General features: G+C 51.4%; 1 protein-coding gene across 2 annotated transcripts in view; it reads left to right on the top strand.

Moving 5' to 3' along the window:
* ABAT (4-aminobutyrate aminotransferase) overlaps positions 1-20469 on the top strand; it is an 81160-nt gene that overhangs the window by 45829 nt on the left and 14862 nt on the right. For both annotated transcript variants that reach the window (XM_059154940.1, XM_059154941.1), the window contains exons 3-6: positions 8185-8282; positions 9931-9960; positions 11347-11464; positions 14912-14961. In XM_059154940.1, coding sequence (XP_059010923.1) covers positions 8185-8282; positions 9931-9960; positions 11347-11464; positions 14912-14961 — 296 coding nt within the window. The remainder of the gene's footprint in view (positions 1-8184; positions 8283-9930; positions 9961-11346; positions 11465-14911; positions 14962-20469) is intronic.

Here is a 20469-nt window from a genome sequence, read left to right as displayed (position 1 = left end):
ATTTAATTTGGGCTGATTTTACAAGTAAAATTTTACAATTAGTAAGATCGTCCAAAGAGGTCCCCTGTGCCCCAGTGTCCCCCCCCCCCCACGGCTAAAATCTTGCATCGCCAGGATGCCCTTGTCAAAAACTAAGAGGCTGACCTTGTATATTACTATTACCCGAACTCCAGACTTCTCTTCGGATTTTACCAGCTTTTCCCTTGACACCTCTTTCTGGATCCAGGACCCAGCCTGACTTCCCCCGGCCCATTTAGACGTCACGCAGTTTCCTCTGGTCTCTGACAGTTTCTACCTCCCCTTGTTCTGGACCTCCATAACCTCGAGGAGTTAGGTCTTGAGGTTTGGTTTTGTTTTAGGCAATTATAAGAGAAGAATATTAACGCTGACCCATTATTATATTAAAAATGAACCAACACCTGACTGATGGTGCAGGTACGGCTGCTCCAAGCAGGAGGGGAGTCCTCCCTAGCTAGTACTGTGGAGCACCTGCTGGTGCTCAGGGTGGTGCCCGGCGCTGGGGACAAGAGAGCGTGGCCCCATGGGGCCCCAGCCTGGTGGCACACGTGGCTCTCCTTTCCCAGGTCGTTTTCAAGGACAGCAGAGCCTTCCCAAGTTCACAACCAGGAAGGAGCAGTGAGTCAGGGCTCCTACAACTGGGCCGCATTTCACAAGCGAGCCTGATTAGTGGGCAGGACTGTGAGGCTCCATCTCGCGTGGGGAAAGGACTGGTGTCCTCCTGCTTTGCCTATTCCTTGCTCAGAAGGAACGGTGCATGTGAAAGCGCTTTGTCTACGCTTCCACTGGGTGGGGAGTGACCTAACTCCCATTTTACAAGCACGGATATGGAGGCGCGACGAAAAACCAGGAACGGATATGACTCAATTGGGGTGACCCGCTCTGCATGTTCTTGGCCAGAGCTGAAGCCTTTTTGGGCACACTTGTGCGCGATGGAGAGAACCACACCGTGAGATTTTTTTTTTTTTTCTTTTCTTTTGGCATATCGCTTTGACAAATCTAGTACGACAGAAGAGGGGTAGATGATTGATAGATGGGTAGATAGATAGACAGGAGTTTTTAAATACTAAACCACGGTGTTGGCAAAAATGCAGGAATATGCGTACTCCTACACCGCTGATGGGCAAGTAGCAATAAGGAAATCATTGTAAAATGGTAGCTCACCTTTAATCCATTTAGTCCCCTGTGAGAGGAAAGAGAGACTCAGAGAAAATTTTTACTTTCCCAGAGTCTCAGCGTGAGCAAGTGGTTGAACCAGGCTTTGAGCTGAGAGCTGAGCTGGCCCCCAAACTTGCAGCCTTAACCACTCTATTAGTTATTGCCTTGTGACAAATAGCCCCAAACTTAGCAGGTTCAAGTAATGTACATTTAGTATTTCACGGTTTGCATGGATTAGGAATCTGGGGGGGAGGTCGGCAGCCTTGCTGGATGCTCTGGCTCGAGGTCTTATACGAGGGTATAGCTGAGCAGTGAGCCAGGGCTGCGGTCTCTTGGGAAGGCTCACTGTGGGAGCTGGGGTGGGGGGAATCTGCTTCCAAGCTCACTCCCGTGGTTCTGGCTGGATTTGGGGCCACACGGACGTCTCCACAGAGCAGCTCACAACATAGCACCTGCTTCCCCAGAGTGAGGAAGAGTAGGAGGGTGCTTCAGCCCGTCACCACGCCCGCTGTGCTGAGGTGTCTCTCTGGTGTTTCCACCCATCGGACCACTGTGAAGCCACTTGACACGGTGGCTCACGGCTGAGACAGGGCTCCCAATGTCATTGCTTCATGCCCCTCCCCCCACACCATGGATAATCTTATCCTGGCAAATGGTGTGCGGAGACTGGGAGACGAGACAGCAAAGCCGTTACCTCTGGGTGGTGAAGTTGTTGATATTTTCCTCCAGGAGTGTGTTATCAAAAAAAATAAGCAGATAAATAAATGGCGTGCTGCCTTCCTGAGAACATGACGAAGGCTAGAACTTTGCTACTCAGAGGCGACATAGTGCACAGCCACCCTCGTCCCGCACCATGCCTGTGACACATTCGGCAAAAGACCTGAACATCCCGGAGAGTCCCCTGTCCCCTTAGAGAACCAGAACGCCCAGGACAGTGACGGAGGAAGTTCATCATCAGCCCCTGCAGCGTCCAGTCCAGCAGATGCAAACACAGACGGCAGCTGTGCCTCTGGCGCGGAGCCAAATGACGGCCAGGGCGTTAGACACAGAGAGACCCTGGGGAGGGATCGGCCCCTGGGTCCCCCTCATCCACAGGAGTCCCCGTTCGAGCAGCTGCATCCCCGGCTCTCCGAGTCCGCAGCGGTGTTCCTGCTCCTGACGCCCTGCTCAGGTTAAAGAAGAGCCCAGGTCCCCTGAACAGGATGAGAATTCGAGAATGGGAGTCCTGTATCGTGAGGCTCCAGGCTGCAGTGCGTCCGAGGAATGACCGTGGGCTGACAGAGAGAACAGTGCCAGCAGTCTAAGCCGGCCGTCACCCCACATCCTCCTCCTCAGGGCTGACAGAAGCTTCCCGGGAGCCTGGCCAGGAACGGAGGTTTTCCACAGAGCACAGAAAACACCAGGAGCAGAGGAGAGATGCCCCCTCTTCACAATCCACTGCCCCCCGCCCCCAAGCATGGATGAAAAAAGTCAAGAACCACCTAAAGGCAACGGCAGGTTTTTCAAGATTGTCGCTTGCAATCTTGGAGCAGGAGCACACGGAGCACACGGGCAGAGTCCGCTGCTGACTCCGGGCAAGAGACACCAGACGGTCGTTCTGAAAAGGGTCCTTGAGGCTCCTCGGAGCACACTCCCGAGAGACGCGTCGTTGTGGTTGTGATGAAGTCAGCTCTGCACATGCGATTGGCGCTCGTTGTCAGGACGGTGTCCCTGTGACTGTGGCACGCTCCGACAGTGAGCTCTTCGAGGAAAGGATCAAAGAACTCCTTACAGATTTCCTCAGCGCCCGGAGATGAGCATGAGTCACAGAAGGTCCTCTGAGGGTGCCCCGGCCGCCGTGAAGAATGCCGAATGTTCAGACACTCGGGAACTTACCTGTGCAGCAGAGAACACTGTGTGAACTTCTGTCTGGTGAGGCGGAGGTGCGTGGGGTCTGTGAGGGCCGTCCCTCCTGCCCCCCGATACTGAAACCTCTGGGAGGAACATTGCTCTTTACTCTGGTTCCAGTGGCCGCACCGTTGGCAGCTACACCAATGGCATTAAGACTCGAGGGCTTGGGGAGCAGCCACAGCTGGAAGAGCCATAGGAGATGGCGCGTCTTCAACTCAGGGCTGGCAAATGGCACTGTGGTCACCTTCGCCGTCAAGAACAACGAACAACTCAAGGTCTTTGAACGCCGTGGCCCTTGGGCTGGCAGCTGTCTTGCCACAGCTGAGGAAGATGGCCCCAGACCAGCTCCTTGTTGGGTCTCGTGCCTGGATCATGAGATGCACAGAATCAGCTCCGGCTCGGAGGCCTCTGGAGGGCCCCAGCAAACCGTTCTCTGCAGGAAGGTGGTGCGTGAGACCTTGTGTGCAGTGGCTCCTGCCCGACTCAGCCCATACCCACAGCATTCATGCTGGCGACGGCATGTGGATCTGTGCGAGTCACCATCACACAGTGACCGGGAATATCTTGGGGAAAATGATGGTGGCCGCGGACCCGGAGAAATTGGTCTGTGTCTGTGGGTTACAGTCCCACAACTGATCGCAAGTTTACGGAGGACACAAAGACATGATAATGTGTATGACCACCCATAAAATATGGTTTATACCGGATGATGCGATGCCAACATTCAGGCCACGAGGCTAAATCTGACACAGATTACCCTTGTCGGTGGCACACTTACTTCCTGGTATGTGGTATTTGTAGATCATTCAAAACAATGATGCGCTCTGACCACATGGGCCCAAACTTTCAGACCCCGAGGTGTCGCTGGAAGAAGTGTGATGCTCTTTTCGCGGCTCAGAAAGGTTTCAAACAGGACACACAGGACGACGGGCTAAGTAAGGATAAGAGCAAAACTGATTCCTAAAGATTTTTGTCTCCCGTCTTGGAAGGTCCCTAAGTTGAACTAATTTCACATCGGCCCCACCCAGAGGCCACAGTCTTCCCTTCCCCGGAGAGCCAGCGAGGAAGTGGTATCAGCCGGGTGCACCCCATGTGCAAATCTGGGGACCTCTATGGGATGATAGGTTACACTTGAAGTTCTCACTGGACGTTGGTCAGATTTAAACAGATTTTCGGGAATGATACTTCTCTGGGACAGCATATAGTAATTTATACTATGAGTATTCTCCTGATATTTGTTAGGGATATAGATCTTAATTGGTTAAAAATAATAATAAGTAGGGTGGAGAGTTGGGGAGAGGGAAGATAAGGTTTTTTTTAAAGTAAAGCAGAGCAAACAACTCCAACTGAACTTGACCTTGACCCTTCGCCAGGCTCATATACAGAGCCCTTGCTGTTTAGGAAACTGGCATTCATTTATTACTCGCACTATAAAGATCAAGAGAACAGTAAAAACATTTGGTGGCTGTTTTTATAGTTTGGAGTTAAACATTGACTCTGGATTGGCGAGGCCCCGAGGGTAGCAGGCATCGGGCATCGTCCCCAGACCCAGAGGGCTGGGCTGGACCCCTCCCCGCTACCATGCAGGGTCTCAGATCTTGGGGCACATGCCTGCCTCCTAGCTCTGAGGCTTCATTCATGAATGAAAATGCTGGATGGGTCGATATTAATTCAAACTTTTGTGTGCTTCTTTGTGCCTCTGGGAATTTTTCTTTGAAGGAAGTGAGTTGTTTTGTTGCAAATGTTTCATTTCAGGGCCCGGCACTGGATGAGATGAAAGATAGTCTCTGGGAAAGGAGAGGTCTGAGGGACAAATTTTCAGCTTAGCCGCTTACCAGCTCTGTGACCTTGGGTAACCGAGTTGACCTTTCTGAGCTTCTGTGTCTTCTGTAACACGGGAATAGTCATAACCTCTACTTCCCAGGGGGTTGTGAGGCTTAAGTGAGACGATCCATGGAAAATACTCAGGATGCTGCGATAGATTCCCAATGAAGGGACATCTCTGCTCGTGTGACTTGTTGTAAGAGATCCCAGGGAAGGAAATCTGATTGTTTCCTCCTGTGGTCTATATATCACCATTATATATCATCATTAAGAGAATATTTGGGGTGCTTGGCTGGCTCTGTCTGTAGAGTGTGTGACTCTTCATCTCAGGGTCATGAGTTCAAGCCCCATGTTAGGCGTGGAGCCTATTTGAAAAGAGGTACGTAAGAGAATATTTGTTATATTGGTATTTGGTTATTTTCCTCTACAAAAAGTCAAAAATGAGATCAAGTTGGAAAAACAAGAGTATTAGACCTGGGTTCAAATCCTGACTCTGCAACGGACTAGCTGTGTGGCCTTAGGAAAGTTGCTTAACCTCTCTGCTCCTCCTCTGTGACCTGAGAACCATCTCTCGAGGGTTGTGGATAAATCAAAACCGTAGATGGGAGTTCCCGTGGGTAGGGCCTCGGGCCTGCTTAGCATATGGTGGGCGCTGAGTCGTGCTAGCTGCCCCATCTTCCTGTGTTCGATAGCTGTTGCCAGCCAACTTACCAGGCTGTGGTAGCCCAGAGGCCCTGGCCCTCTTCTGTCCACACCCAGAAAGACTTGGCACATGGTAGGAACAGACGCAGATCTTGATAGAGACTTGTCTGCCCACCACCTGGCCCTCAGCTTCCCCGTCTCTTGCCCCTGATCCCTGGGGGATGGGTTCTCGCCCCCTCTCCACGCCCCTCCCCAGGTCTGCTCACAGCCTTGGCGTCCTGATACCCATAGCTCCACACGTCCGCACTCACTCCTGTCATTCCCCTCAAGACCCTTTAAGCTTCACTCCCACCGGGGCTGCTTCCCGTGCCAACAATTCCACTTTCCAGATCCCAGGAGATCTGGCTTCTGTGGTACAGTGTCAAGACACTTTCGGGAAAAAGGAAGAGCGGGCCTGTGTGTCCTCCTTGGAGGACAGCTTGCAATTTTGAATTTTTCACTTCCCCTCTTTACTGGAAACAGAGCAGGATCCTCAGCGGTTAATAATTGTTTTTTTTTTTATCCAAACATGTGTCCTTGTTTTATGCAGGTCTAGCTGGAATTGGTCTGGACCTGTAACCCTTAAGTTCTGGCCAAGGAGGAAATAAACAGTTTAATGTAAAAAAGAAGTCATCAATATGTTCCATGACCTTTAACTCTGTAGGGATTCCCTTTTCATTTTCAGATCAAACAGAAGACAATAAAAGCCGGCTGCTTCATGCCTTGAAATAAGAATAACACTGAATTTTAACTGGACTTCGTGTTCAAAGGGCTACATTTTGTTACATAATTAATTCAAAAACTTCTTTGATATCCAGAGCAATTATGGAAAATTAAGAATGAGTTTAAGTGTTTTCTAATATGGGTTTGCAATGTGTGTGTGTGTGTGTGTGTGTGCGCGTGTGCGCGCACAGGCGCATGTGTGTGAGACAGAGAGAGGGAGGGAAGAACAGAGCCTAGTGCATTCTTTGCTTCTCTGAGTTTGGGTTTTCTCTCCTATAAAATAAAAGCAATACCGTACCCCTCAAGCTTGCACAAGGAGAAGTGAAATCATGTATATGATTTACACAAAGTGTCCAGTAATTCCCTAGTATGATACAACTCACGTAAGAGGAACTAACATTTCCCAGACACCACTTTTGTGCCAGGCAGATCAAAGATGAGGAGGGACATTAAAGGGATTTCTGGGCCACACTCCCCTTGCGTTCACCACAACTCTCTTTCAGTCAGGGACCAAGATCTGGGATTGAGGCTGCCTTTATCTCAGCACATGCTGAGCCTTGTGGGTCTAGCCTGGGAACTCCTCTCTATATATTGATTATTATGCAAAAATGTGAAATGGAGCTCAATCAAATGACTTGTGCCCCAAAGTTTGTTTATTTGATTTTTAAGCAAAAAACATGTGTAAGTGGGGACCACCTGAAAATTAAAAGAGTTGTTTTTTGGTTTTGTTTTGTTTTTTTAAGATTTTATTTATTTGATAGAGAGAGCGGGAGGAGGGGGCAGGGGGAGAAGCAGACACCCTGCTGAGCAGGGAGTCTGACATGGGATGTGATCCCAGGACCCCAGGATCCTGACTCGAGCTGAAGGCAGATGCTTAACTGACTGAGCCACCCAGGCACCCCAGGGACCACCTGAATTTAGACGTCTGGTTGTTCCCTCCTCTGTGATTTCTGAGTGTTCCAAGCAGGGGCACAACCCCAGGGGGGGTGCTCCTGGCATCTGGTGGGTGGGACCAGGGGCTCCGCTAACCACCCTCCAGTGCCTCCAGGATGGCCCCACAACAGAATTATCTGGCCCAAAATGCCAGTAGTGCTAAGGGCTGAGTAACTCTGGTCTATATAGACATTTGGATATAAGTTTGGCTATAAATTAAATTTTGGCAAAATTTGGATAATTTTTATACTCTGACCTTTCACACAGTAATACCATGTCCATTTTTCCATGTCCATAAAAATTCAAAATCTCCAGGGGTGCCTGGGTGGCTCCGTTGGTTAAGTGCCCAACTCTTGATTTCAACTCAGGTCATAATCTCAGGGTCATAAGATAGAGCCCCACATCAGGCTCTGTGCTGGGCGTGGAGCCTGTGTAAGATTCTCTCCCTCTCTCTCTGCCCCTCCCCACTTGTGCCCTCTCTCTCAAAAAACAAAAAAAAGAAATTTCCATGAAATGGTGGACTGTGTCATACTGTGTTTAGCTGCTCTCCGTTGTTGGAAAGTTAGGTTTTTTTCTTGTAGAAAGATAGTATTATTACAAATATTTGTAACCTGTATTTTTGTATACTGTCCCATTATTTTCTTAGGATGAATCCTGAAATGAGATTGCTTAGTAGAAAGGAATAGAAAGGCATCATTAGCTGATACTCGCACCAGCAGAACAGGAGCACACCTGTTTGCCTACCACCTCACTAGCACTGGGCTTTCCCATCTGTTGGAGTCTGCAGTGTTTTTGTGGCGCCCAGGTCTGGCCAGACTCCATATTCAGGGGTGGCCTGGCTAGGATGGGGTGGAGGTCCTGGCCCTGTGTCTGTTGGGGACTTTGGGCACCTGTTAGGGCAGAATTCTCATTATACCTATAGTTACCAGGGATTTTCATCATCTCTGTTTACTGCAGGCTCCAGACACATCAGTCAGGCTGCGGCCAAAGTTGACGTCGAATTTGATTATGATGGGCCCCTGATGAAGACTGAAGTCCCTGGGCCGCGCTCTCGGGTGAGTTGAGCACACTTGAGTGGTGTTCTTAAGAATGGAACGAAAGGCGTCCATGAGGCAAGAACACAGTGACGCTTGGAGACCTGCGTCCTTAGCTGCTTTCAGAGAGTTCACCGCTAGAGATCCGGGTCATTAACTAGCCCATCCGGCCATAACAAGTGAAAGAGGCCTTCTCAGAGGAGATGTATCCGTTGTCTGTTGTCACAGTAATGCTGTGTCACGATCACAGGGTCCCAGTAGCATACAGATGGCTTATGCATCTGGGGTTAAGTGGGAGTTAGCTAGGCTGCTCTGCTGAGCCCATCTACATGCCTGGGGGATCACTGGCCACTGGTTGATCTAAGCTGAGCTTGTCTATGTCACTGCGGTGACTTGGCTCTGCTCCATGTGTCTCTCTTATCCTCCGGCAAGCTGGGTGGGCTTGTCCTCATGGCAATGGCAGAGGAGAGCGCGTAATGGGTCTCTTTAAGATCTAGGCCCCACGTTGGTTGACCATCACTCCTACCTCATCCTCTTGGCCAGAGGAAGTCAAATGGCTTGCTTTGAGTCCAGAGTAAAGGTCTGGGGCAGAACATCCAGCCAAGGTGGAAGAACATGGCAGTGCTAGATGGCACAGAGCAGGGACAGCAAAGGCCCTTGATCTTGACCTTGAAGGATAAAAAGGATGAGTTCACCAAAGGAGTGTGTTCTTCCGTTGTAGACGAGGGCAGTGGAATGTGGAGAGGCATGCAGGATGACAGGACATGGCATACGAGACACGCTGGGTGGCTCCGAATCCCTGGGGTAGATGTTACCGTGTGAGACGGAAGAGGCACAAGATGAGTCTGAGGAGGGAGGGTCGCGCCTCCCCTCAAAGATGCTCCCCAATCTGCATATTACCCATTTCAGGGGGGCGGGGTGGATTCTCATTTCACAGCGGCGAAGTACCTGGGATGATTTTTTTATATCCTTGTAATTAATATTAGTTTCTATTGTTATGTGGAAATATATAATTTCATGACACTAGTTGCTGAAGTTGATTCTATGTTGGATTATTTTTAGAGATTTAATCCGTGTAGTAGTAAAGCAACTAGTTCCCAGTTCACAATTTATAATTCCCAGTTTCTGTGTAGACTTGGACAGGTGGTTTTTGGAGTGTTCCCATTATAATGACACATGGTTCTTTGATGTGCAAGTTTATGTTTTCAGTTGATTTTTATTTTCTCGAACAGGGTGTTAAAGCCTCTTTTTCCTAGTGGAAAGGGAACCAGGGCGCCTGTGGCTCAGTCCCTTAAGCGTTTGACTCGAGCTCAGCTCAGGACTTGATCTCAAGGTCACTGGCTGTGGACCCTACTTTAAGACAAAGGAACCTACGCTTTTACGAGCACTATTACATAAACACCTTTAGCTTAAACATTTTTGTTGAATATTTTATTTTACTTTATTGTTACCCTCCCAAGTTTCTGAATCTCTGTTGCACTGGTAATATAACTGGCAGGAACAGTTTCTGCCAACCATTGGTATGAAGCAATTTTTAAATAATTATAATATTGCTAACTAATTAACTATGAAGTTATTGGCACAAGGGTGGGGGGAAGCCCCAGGACTTGAAGCTTCTTTGGAAAGAGTGTGTCCCCTGCCGTAACGCTTTTGCTCTTCTTGCCTGCAGGAGTTAATGAAACAGCTGAATATAATTCAGGTAAGTGAGCTTGAGCAAGCATTCCCTGCACTCCTCCTCCGTTACAACTTCACTGAGGGACGCAACCATTAGGCGGCGCCATCTCTTAAAAAACAAACAAACAAACAAACAAACAAATGTCTTAGTTCTAAACCTACCCCCCTCCCCCAAATTCCCCTTATGATTTCCTTTTTTGACTTTTTTGTTATTTATGTGGTATTTAGTTTCCACATTTTGGGGAACTCCCCAAATTTCTTTCTGTTACTGATTCCCAGTTTCATTCTTTTGGGGATGGGAAACATACTTTGCGTGATTTCAGTCCTTTTCAGTTTTACTGAGGCTTCTGTGTGGTCTGTCCTGGGAAATGTTCCACACGCATTTAAGGAGAATTTGTGCTCTACCACTGTGGGGTGGAGCGTTTCGTAAGCGTTTGTGGGATCTGTCGGTATAAGCGTTTGTGGGATCTGTTGCTTTGGAGCATTGTTCAAGTCTTAACTTGTTAATCTTCTACCCGGTATTTCTATCCACTATTGAAAGCCACTATTAGAGTTGTAGCTCTTCTCTTATATTTTTCTTCAGTTATGCCCATTTTTGCTTTATGTACTTTGGGGCTCTGTTATCAGGTGCTTACATGTTTGTAATTGTATCTTTTTACTGGACTTCACCTCTAGAAACATTTTTTGTTTTGCAGTTGATTTTGCCCGATTAATATAAAGCATTTCAGTGTTCTTAGGATTGCTGTTAAGAATCATGTATCTTCTTCCATTCTTTTACCTACAACCTCTTTGTATCCTTGAACTGAAAATATGTCTCACGGAGACAGCATCTTTTTATCCAGTCTGATAGTTTCTGATTTTTTGTTTGGGTTGTTTAATGCACAGTTAATCTTGTTATTGATATTCTTATATCTTCCATTTTACTCCTTGTTCTCTTTCTCTCTCTCTCTCTCTCTCTCTCTCTATATATATATATATCCTTGTCTCATATATATATATATATATATATATACACACACACACACACACACACACACACATATATTGTTTTAAGTGGGTATCTTTTAGTGGGCCACTTTCATTTCTTTCATAATTACTACACATTTTTTAGTTTTCATCATGGTTCCTCTAAGGCTTACCACCGTCTTAACATCAGAATCTTCTTCAGATTTATTTCTGAACCTTTTGTTGTTGTAATATATAAAATACATACAGAAAAATTCATAAAGTACAAATTTACAGCTTAGTAAACTGCTATAGAGCAAGCCATACATGTAAGCACCTACAGATACCCTCTGTGTGACCATCGAATGGGCAGGACATGGTTTACTTCTCCAGTTCAAGTTCACCCCGAAAGATGGAGAATCTAGGAGATTGTAGTGACCCTGAATCAGTCTCTGCTTTCCCCAAGAATGCAGAGGCTGTGCACTTTTTCTGCAATTATGAGGAGAGCCGAGGCAATTACCTGGTCGATGTGGATGGCAACCGGATGCTGGACCTGTACTCCCAGATTTCCTCTGTCCCCATAGGTAAGAGCTGGGAAATCTGCCCTCATATGTGGGACCTCCTCTCTCTGTTAGTCATGGTGATCCAGACTTTAATACTCCTTCCGGTACACATGCCTGTGTGCCGCCAGACACTTCCCTTAAGGGCAGAAAAAAGCAGCAAGTAATTAGTAGGAGTTCTGTTATAGGAACTTTTTGTATCTTTTCTTCTCTCATCGACTCTTCCTTGAAACCCCACAGGATGAGTAGGTATGAGCACCCCCATTTTGTAGATAGATAAGCAAAGCTCAGAGAGGTGACATGGCTTGCAGAAGAAGCATGGCCAAAACGTGGGCTTAGGTCTGTAGGACCCTAGCCTTTAATGTCAGCTGCCTTAGGTTAGGTTTCATAGAAGAGCCTGAGGCAGGGGTTCTGTGCAAGTTGCTTTTCACGGGCACACTCTCAGGAGACAGGGAGGAGAGGGAAAGGCTAAGAAGGATGAGGTTTCAGCCAGAGACTAGCCATAGCCTGATCCCACAGGGGGCTCTGGGGTATGGCTTGCACCCCAGAGTTAGTCCCTGACAGCATCAAAGAAGCTGGCCTTTTTGGACACCAGTGCCACTCAGTTGCCAGCAGGAAGGACTTGGCTCATCTCTTGGGCAAAGGACCAGGGCAGTTTTCTAGAGAAAGAGATGACTGAAGCTGTTACCGGCCCCCCACAGGCAGCTGGGAGAGGGGTGGCCTGCCCAGTCAGGGTGAGCAGTGGGGTCACCAGTAGCGTGTGCCTCACCATGCTTACCTCCAGGACAGACAGAGCGGGGCTCACTGCTGGAGGAGGTCGCGGAGGACAGTGGGATGGGTAAGGCTGACTCAGACATGCAGGTCACTGCTGCACTCAGTGGTCTGTGGGCTCAGCATCTCGTCTAGTGAAGCCTGTCCCTTTGTGCACGATGCCAGTCCCTATTTATTTCCCATTAAGATGCAATTAGACAGTAAGGTGACTCATTCCTTTTGGGAAGCCCGTCATTCAGACACACTGGCATTTCGGATTCTTTGATTTACACAACACCGTCCACATTCTGGATGGGAGTGAAAGGGCCCGGTCTGGAGTTCTTAGGGTCAAATTCTACCTCTACCGTGTAACCACCAGAGGCCGCAGGCCCTTCTCTTCCCAGCTAACTCCCCATCCTCCTGCCTCCAGCCCCCCTGGGCCTCCCTCAGTTCTCATCCCCAGCCAGCCAACAAGTATGTGGGGGCGTGGGGGATCAGGCCAGCAGAAGTTGAGAAAGCACAGGGAGTTCTGAAAGGTCTTCTCTGGGAGCCTTTTCTCCCCTATCTGTAGTCTTTGAGATGACTTTTTCTAACTGGTAACTGCTGAGAATTTGCCACAGGCCTGGCATATTACACACCTTCCGCACTATCCCATTAGACCTCCACCACGGTCCTGTAACTGCCGGTCTTACAACGTCACCTCCAGCTTACCCGCGGGGGCCGGGTTTCAAAACGTCACAGAGTTTGTCCCACATGTCCAGGGAGTCCAAGGATTTGAAGCAAAGGCCCTCTGCCTCCTAAGCTTACTGGTGTGACGGCAGCCTCACAGACGGCTGCCCGGTCCTGCCCTGGCCTGCAGGGCAGAGTCCCACAGCGTTAAAAGCCCAGGCGTGGATTTCTCCGATCAGAGGGACCAGCTTTGCTCTCGTCTCTCGCTCTGAAGTCAATGAGACAAGCCACATCTGTGGTTTAATAAGATTTTCCTGAACTGGCTTATCTACTGAGGCGGCAAAGTCATAAACACCCAGGCAGCGTGATAAAGAACCAGAGCCGAAAGACCTCTGGCTAAAATGCAGTTGGAAAAAACCCACAGAGTGCTCCTTCCTTGAGTAAGGACCACCCTGCAGCCTTGGGCCCAACATGCCTGCAAGTAGGTGGCCTGTGAGAGGGCGGGGAGGTTGCTCACAGCTCTGTCCCCTTGGGCCCCCAAATCACCACCCCCCAACACACAGACACACACCAGCCCACCCTCCTCCAAGCAGGCGGGGAAACCACCAGGCTCTTCAGGTCCGTTCACTCTTTGATGCTGCAGAGGAGGACGTCTCCCCAGGGTGGCACCAGGGCCTCACCACCCTTCTGAACTTGCTAGCCTCCCGCAGAGCCGAGTGGGCCCCAGGTCCTGAGCCTTAGGCGGACCTCTCACTACAGTGGTGCAAGTCTCCTTTCCAAGTGAGTGCATTTAACGGCTCCTGGCTGGCTCAGCCTGTGGAGCATGGGACCCTCGATCTCAGGGTTGTAGGTTCAAGCCCCACATTGGGTGTAGAGATTACTTAAAAAAAAATAAAATCTTAAAAAAAAATTTTTTTTTAAGTGCATTTAAACTAAAAATGAATTGTCTTAACAAAAATAGACAAGGTATGTGTGGTAAAAATTCTGATAGTCGGAGACCAGTAATTTCCTTCCAGGGTCTGTTTCCTACACCGAGATCCACCGGCTGGTTTCTCTCTCCGGCAGCAGTGCTGGGCTCCCGCCTATGTCGCTGGATCTCCACGTCATTCATTCGTTCAGCTACTCTCTACTGAGGGCAGCACTTGGCCACTGCCTCGGAGGGGCTTCCTATCTGGTCTTCTGACCTCTGTGGCCCCCACAGACTTGGCCTTCCCATGGGAGCCATTGCCAGGATTGGGAACGATGAACAGAAACCAGAAGTACAGGCCTCGAACCCGGGACACTCTGGCTCCGGGTTCTGTGTGGCATCCTCCGTCCTCTGTGATAAAAGACCCCCGTGCCTGAGCATCTGCTGTGTACAGGGGACTTTCTGTTCATTATGGACCCTGATGGGTGTCGGTTTGCTTTCAAGCCGGGAGACACCGGGGCGTCACAGTTAAATGCGTGTGCATTGCTCATTGTACGCGTGGGTAGGGTGAATTCATAGAAGACCAGTTGCTGAGTCCAAGGGTACCTAGTCCCTATCCTGCAACCTCAGGCTCAGCTTGGACAGTCGATGCAGTGAAACTCTGGGGCACAGCCTGCATGAAGGAGCAGGGGGCGTGGGTCAGGAGGTGCGGGCCACACCATTCGCCTGCTCAGTCCCTGAGCAAACGTGTGTTGTGACTGGACCCCAGTGGCCCCGGGGAGGGAGGTGAGCACCGCGTCTGCAGTTTGTCACACTGGCCTGGGGGACCACTCCCAGCCTTGGTCCTGACGTGGGCCTTCACCTCGCATTCATTGTCCCATCTGTGTGACTAGCCCAGGAGGGCTCAGACCCGAGCCTCGGGATCAGCTAGAGAATTTGGAAAGATCTCTGGCAGCAGCCCAAGTGATCCTGAGCCCCGAGATCTGGCTGGGCCCCAGGAATGGATCTTGTCTGCCAGGGACAACAAGGCCCTTTGTGAAGGGAGTGGCAGGTTGGAAAGGAAGTGGGGGTGGCTGTGAGGTGGGGGGACCCTGGGCACCCTGCAGCCCTCTAACCAGGACTCTAACTGTGCCCTCTCTCCCCAGGCTACAGCCACCCTGCTCTCCTGAAGCTGATCCAACAACCTCAAAACGCGGTGAGTCCCCAGTGATGCGGTGTTCGTGGTGATCCTGAGTGTCCCTGGGCAGCCTTCCTTTGGAAACAGCCCATTCATTCATTCATCCTTCATTCATTCATTCATTCCACAAATATTTATTGTACGCTAGGCACCTGGAATGCCTTGGCGAGCGAAACCACAGAGCCCCGCTCCCACATAGCATTGGATTGCATCCATATTCAGTGCTACAGAACAAGGCAAACAGTACCGTGTCAGCACGAAACAATGATGCTGGCCATAGTGGTCGACATTTCTCGAGTGTGAAATGTGTGCCAAACACTGCGTTCAGCACTTCACAGCTGCAGTGTTGACAAGTCTATGAGGCAGGGCCCGCTGTCATCCCCATCCTACAGATGAGGACACTGAGGCCCAGAGAGGTTAAGTATTTGTGTAGGGTTGCACAGCTGGAGGAGATGCTGGGGAAAAAATCCACAGGGTCTGGGCTTTTCGGGGATCGAGGGGGCTGTGGGTCAGGGGAGCCTTGCAGGGCAGTGACTGAAAGAGAAGCAGGTGCCGCCAGGGCCCCCCGCAGGGAGAAGGGGGTGGGAGGGAGAGCAGCTATGGGGGCGAGGAGTGAAAGAGGACCGGTGGCCAGCGCCCAGCCGCAGGGACCTGGCAGCGTGCAGACTTAGGGACCGCGCAGGCCGGATGTCAGTCTCAGCACCGGTGCTGGCTGGAGAGGCACTTCTCTGCGGGGAAGCTGTCCTGGGCACCGTAGGACGTTCAGAGATGCTGCCGGCCTCCCCTGCTCCATGGCAGGAGTGTCCCTGTCTTCGGCTGTGAGAACCAAATGTGCCCACAGACACTGCCGCGTGGGCCCCGGACGATAGAGGTGCCCCAGATTATCTTCTTAATTGTTCCCGCCGTGGTCCAGTGAGAATGCCACCACGTTGCCTACTGCTGCTGTGGCCAGTTACCACCAGCTTCAAGGCTGACCACAACACCTGTGTATCGTGGCACAGATTTTATGGGCCTGGAATCTGGTGGGCTCAGCTAGGGCCTCGCAAAGCAGACATCAGCTCTTAGCTGGAGGCTGGGGGGCGGGATGTGCTTTTGCTCCTTCGGGTTGTGGCTTTCTGCAGTCCTTCTGTCCTCAACCCGGCCATAGCCGGGCCAGTTCTCTCTCTGCTTGCCTTCCATTTCCACTCTTAACAAAGGGCTAATGTGGTTGCATTTAGCCCGCCTGGAAAATCCAGAACGTTCTCCCTATCTAAGCAGATCCAGAACCTTAATTGCACCTGCAAAGTCCCTTTTGCCGCATGATGCCTTCCCGCTGCGGGATAGGAAGAGGGTGTGGCATCGTCTTGGGGGCCAAGGTAGCACCTACGATACCCCTGCCATAGGCCCCCCTGTACCGTGCAGACATCTGTGCTTTCCTCGTGCCCCGGGGAGGAGGTTTCCCACCCCCGCTGAGAACGTGTGACTCGCATTTGCCCCTGCAGCATGCCCCCGGCCAGGCTCTGTCCCCTCCTGTCTTAGGACACAAGTGCGCTTCTCCACTCTGTACGGCCACGTAGGTGGGGTCTTGCAGTGGGTGTCATTATTGGGCCTGACTTGTTTCCCTCCAAGTCCGGCAGCGGGTTGGTCCTTGTGTGTAGCCACAGGTCGGCCGTGTCCAGGGCTTTATCGCCTTCTCCCGTGTGTGTCCGCTGCAATGAACGGGCCGTCCTACGGCTGCTGGGCCGCCGGATCGTTCCCCCTGAAGAAGCCGGGAACAATGGAGCATGTTTGACTTGCTGCCGGCCACCGCAGTCGTGGCCCTCCTGCCAGCCCGTCCCTCCCAACAGCAGCGTGTGAGTTCCGGTTGCTCCACATCCTCACCCACACCCAGTGTCCCTGCAGGGCTTTAATTCTGCTCAGTGACACGGGGAGTGTGACTTCCAAAGAGAGATCTAAGCCAGGCCGAGGAGGAGGGGCGGGCAGGTGCTTTGGGAAGCGACTCCCGGGGCTTGAGGTCTTGTCTCTTTTAACCCAGAATTGAAGCTAACAGGAAGGAAGTGCATGTCCCCCCTTAGAGATGGCTCTGCCCCGCAGGCAGGGGCTCCGGGACACGTCCACCCCTGCTTGTCGCCAAGCTCTGGGGCCCCTGGAGCAGAAATGGGCGGCCCCTGAAGGTGCCTGGCAAAGCCCATTTGGGAGGCTCCGTGGGGATGTTTACATTCAAAGCCTGGCTTTGTTTCGAAACGTTGTGCAGATCCCAGATGCCTCGGCAGTTGGTGCTGAAAAAAATGTGTCAACAAACATGTCACACACATTTGCGGTGTCAGCTGCCTCCGGAGGCAGAATCATCCCTGAAAACACGTGATTCCAGGGGATGCCCTGCCCCCACCCATCTCTGCGGGGAACCCGGGAGACTTGGCTTCGTCCTCCCTTCCTTCCGCCCACTTCTTGCCTCTCACCCCTCACCCTGTCAGGACCAACCCCGGCCTGGCCTCGCATGTCCCCAGCAGCCCCTCTCCACCAGCCCCCCCCACCCCAGCAGGCCCATGCTCACCTCCTCCAGGCTGTGCCCTGCACTGAACTCTTTCCCATAACCCCTGCCTCTGGGGTTGCACCCCAGCTCCCCTACTTCGGATGCAAAGCCCTTGGTGGTCTGACTCCTGCTTCTTTAGCCTTATTTCTTGACTTTTGTTCAATCATCAGTTACTGATTAAATCCCTCCTGCGTGCTGGGCGCTGTTCTGGGTGCTGGTGAGGTCCCGGTCTGCGTCCGTCTGGACCTCAGTCTGTGCTGACATTGCCCTGCAGAAGTCTGGGTTCGGCCAAGTGAAAGGAGCCCCCAACACAGTCTTAGAATAAGTGGAACTGCCATTGGCTCAGTTGGGGTGGGGAAGCAGGGGGGACACCTGGGGCACCAGGGCGGGGGGGTGGGCCACTGGCTGACATGCTGGGTCTTCATGTTCTTGGCTAGAGATGCACTCAGCTGGTGACTATGCTCCTTTGCCCGTCAAGGGCAGGTTCTTACCAGGTCATTGAAGTCCTACGAAGGGGCCAATCCACCCCTTTGTACCCTAACCGCATCATCCTCAAATTCCAGTATCATTACTTCATGTGGCGGCAGAAAACAAAGCCACGGCCCCTGGATCCACTTTCTGGGTTCCAGTTCCAACTTCCACGTCACCATGGCCATGGTCAGTGCACAGTCATTGCACTGAGCGATGGGAGCGGCACCTGGGAGTGGGGAGCTGCTCCGCACAGACACATCCCTCCGCCGTGACCCCTGGGCCTGTCTGCCTGACCGGTCATCTCGACTGAGCTGCTGCCGCATCGCACGCTCAGCAGTCTCACTGGCCCCTTGCAGGCACCAAGGTGGATAAGGACTCTGAAGACCAGAGAGGTTTAGCCTGTGCCTCAGGTTGCACAGCCACTAAACCAAAGCCCATTCTGTTCACACTGCACTTTATGACTGCTGAGTCTGATGGCAAGGTTCTAGAAACCTATCCTCATTTGATTCTGCTACCCAGTGTCCCAGATAATCTTCTGTTCTTAATGTCACGCTTTGTTGAACAAGAACACCACCCCCACATCCTCCCTGGTCCCAGATAGGCAGTCAAGCTGCCAGCCAGCGCGGCTGTCCCCTCCGTGAGCCGCTCCCCCCACTACCAGCCACGGAAGCTCGCCTCAACCCTGATCTCACCATGTGCTTGATTTCTTAGGAGCCCCATGAACAGCTCAGAGCTAAAAGAAAATGCCCTTCAAGGGGCATTACAGGCCAGCCCAGGTCTCTGGGTTGCGCCACACAAACTTGTATCCTGTATTAACATTTTTGGGTGAAGTCTGCCTTCAGTGTCTGGCAAAGGATGGAAGCCTGATCTGAGTCGTGCTTCTGCCCCTTCCTGTCTGTGTGATTTGCAGCAGGTTGCTTGACCCCTCTGGTCCTCAGTTTTCCCAGCACTACAGTGAGGAGGGCTAACATCCCCCGCTAGACTCACCCATGTGGTCACAAAGCAGAAAAAATAACAGGAAAAAAAAATAATAACGGAATCTGCCCCTATTTCTGGCAGTCCAGGCTGAATCCCGAGGCCACCAGGAGGCCTCCCTCTCCAGCGATGGTGCCATGTGGATTCGCGCTGAGATTATGGCACTGATGGTGTCTGAGAGAGGAACCTGAGAGTCCCCAGGCCCTGTCATTCCCCCGGCTTTTAACTAGGGGATGCGACAACACACTAGCTTCAGATGTACAGACGAGGTGGAGACAGCTCTCACCTGCCTTTCACCGCGTTCTCCCAGTGCCAGCGCCTCCCTCCCCCCTCTGCGGCACCACATCGAACGAAGAAATTAACATGGGCACATCATGTAGTGTGGACGTCGTTCAGAGTCCCCCGCGCCAATAATGTCCCTCTTTTGCTTCCAGGATCCCATCCAGGATGCCACGTTGCACTTAGCCCAATCCCTTTTTAAAACCCAAATCCATGTCCTGGCAACCTTGCTGTTTCCCCATTGTGCAGGCGCTCCCTGGACCCTTCCCCACCCCCTGCCCAGGGCACTCTGGACTTCCGGGGGGAGAGGGCTCTAGGCTTCCTCTATCCAAGCACACAGCCTCGTCCTGCGTGATTGAAACTTCTCCCGTGGTCGGCGTCTTTCCAGAATTGAATGCTCTCCTTTATCCTCACTTTAAAGCAAGTCTCTGCAGACCAGCCTGTGGGGAGATTTGGGACCCTTGTCCTGGCATGTGCCTCCAACCCCCGCTGCATGGCAGCTAGTGGGCACACCTGTGTTTTGAAGCCATCTGGCAGGGAGGGGCTGGTTCTCTTCAAGAAGGCAGCCCCCTGAGTGTGGAGCTATCCCTTGGGCCAGAAGCTGTTTTAAGAGAATTTAAAAGTCCAGACACAAGACACTTTGGTGCCCAGATACTTCCCCAGCCCATGTGCAGTCCGTCCCTCCGCAGCCCCTGGTCACCGCGTGCTGCTGTGTATCCCCCTGGTTTTGCCTTTTCCAGAATGTCCTGTGGAGGGGACCATGCGGTGCGTACCTCCCTGATTCTGGGATCTCTCGCTCAGCACCATCACTTTGAGACTCTTCCGTGTCCCTCCGTGTTAGGGCGCGTGTCGGTAGATGGTTCCTTCCAGGGCTGAGTGGATTCCCATGGCGTGCAGGTATCGCTCGACTTTCCCTACCCCAGCCGAGGGACGAGTGGGTCCTTTCCAGGTTTGGGCAAATAAACATAAGAGCCACCCAGCACATGCATGTACGCTCAGGTCTTCGTGCGAACAAGCACTTTCGTTTCACTTAGGGAAATACCTAGGAGGAGCTGCCGGTTGACGGCGTGCGTGTGTTTCCAGCATTGTAGGAAAGGGCCACGCTGCCTCCGAAGGTGGCTGCACCCGGGTACATTCCCACCAGCTGTGAATGAGGGTCCTAGTGGCTCTGCACCCTTGCCCAGTACTCGCTAGTTTCCGCTCTGGTTTTTAGCCATGATGATGTGTGGGTTTTAAAAATCATAATGATAGTTAATTTTATTTTATTTATTTATTTTTTAAGATTTTAT

Source organism: Mustela lutreola, chromosome 17 (genome assembly GCF_030435805.1).
Source record: "Mustela lutreola isolate mMusLut2 chromosome 17, mMusLut2.pri, whole genome shotgun sequence".
NCBI lineage: Eukaryota > Metazoa > Chordata > Mammalia > Carnivora > Mustelidae > Mustela > Mustela lutreola.
This window is presented reverse-complemented; position numbering and strand designations above follow the sequence as displayed.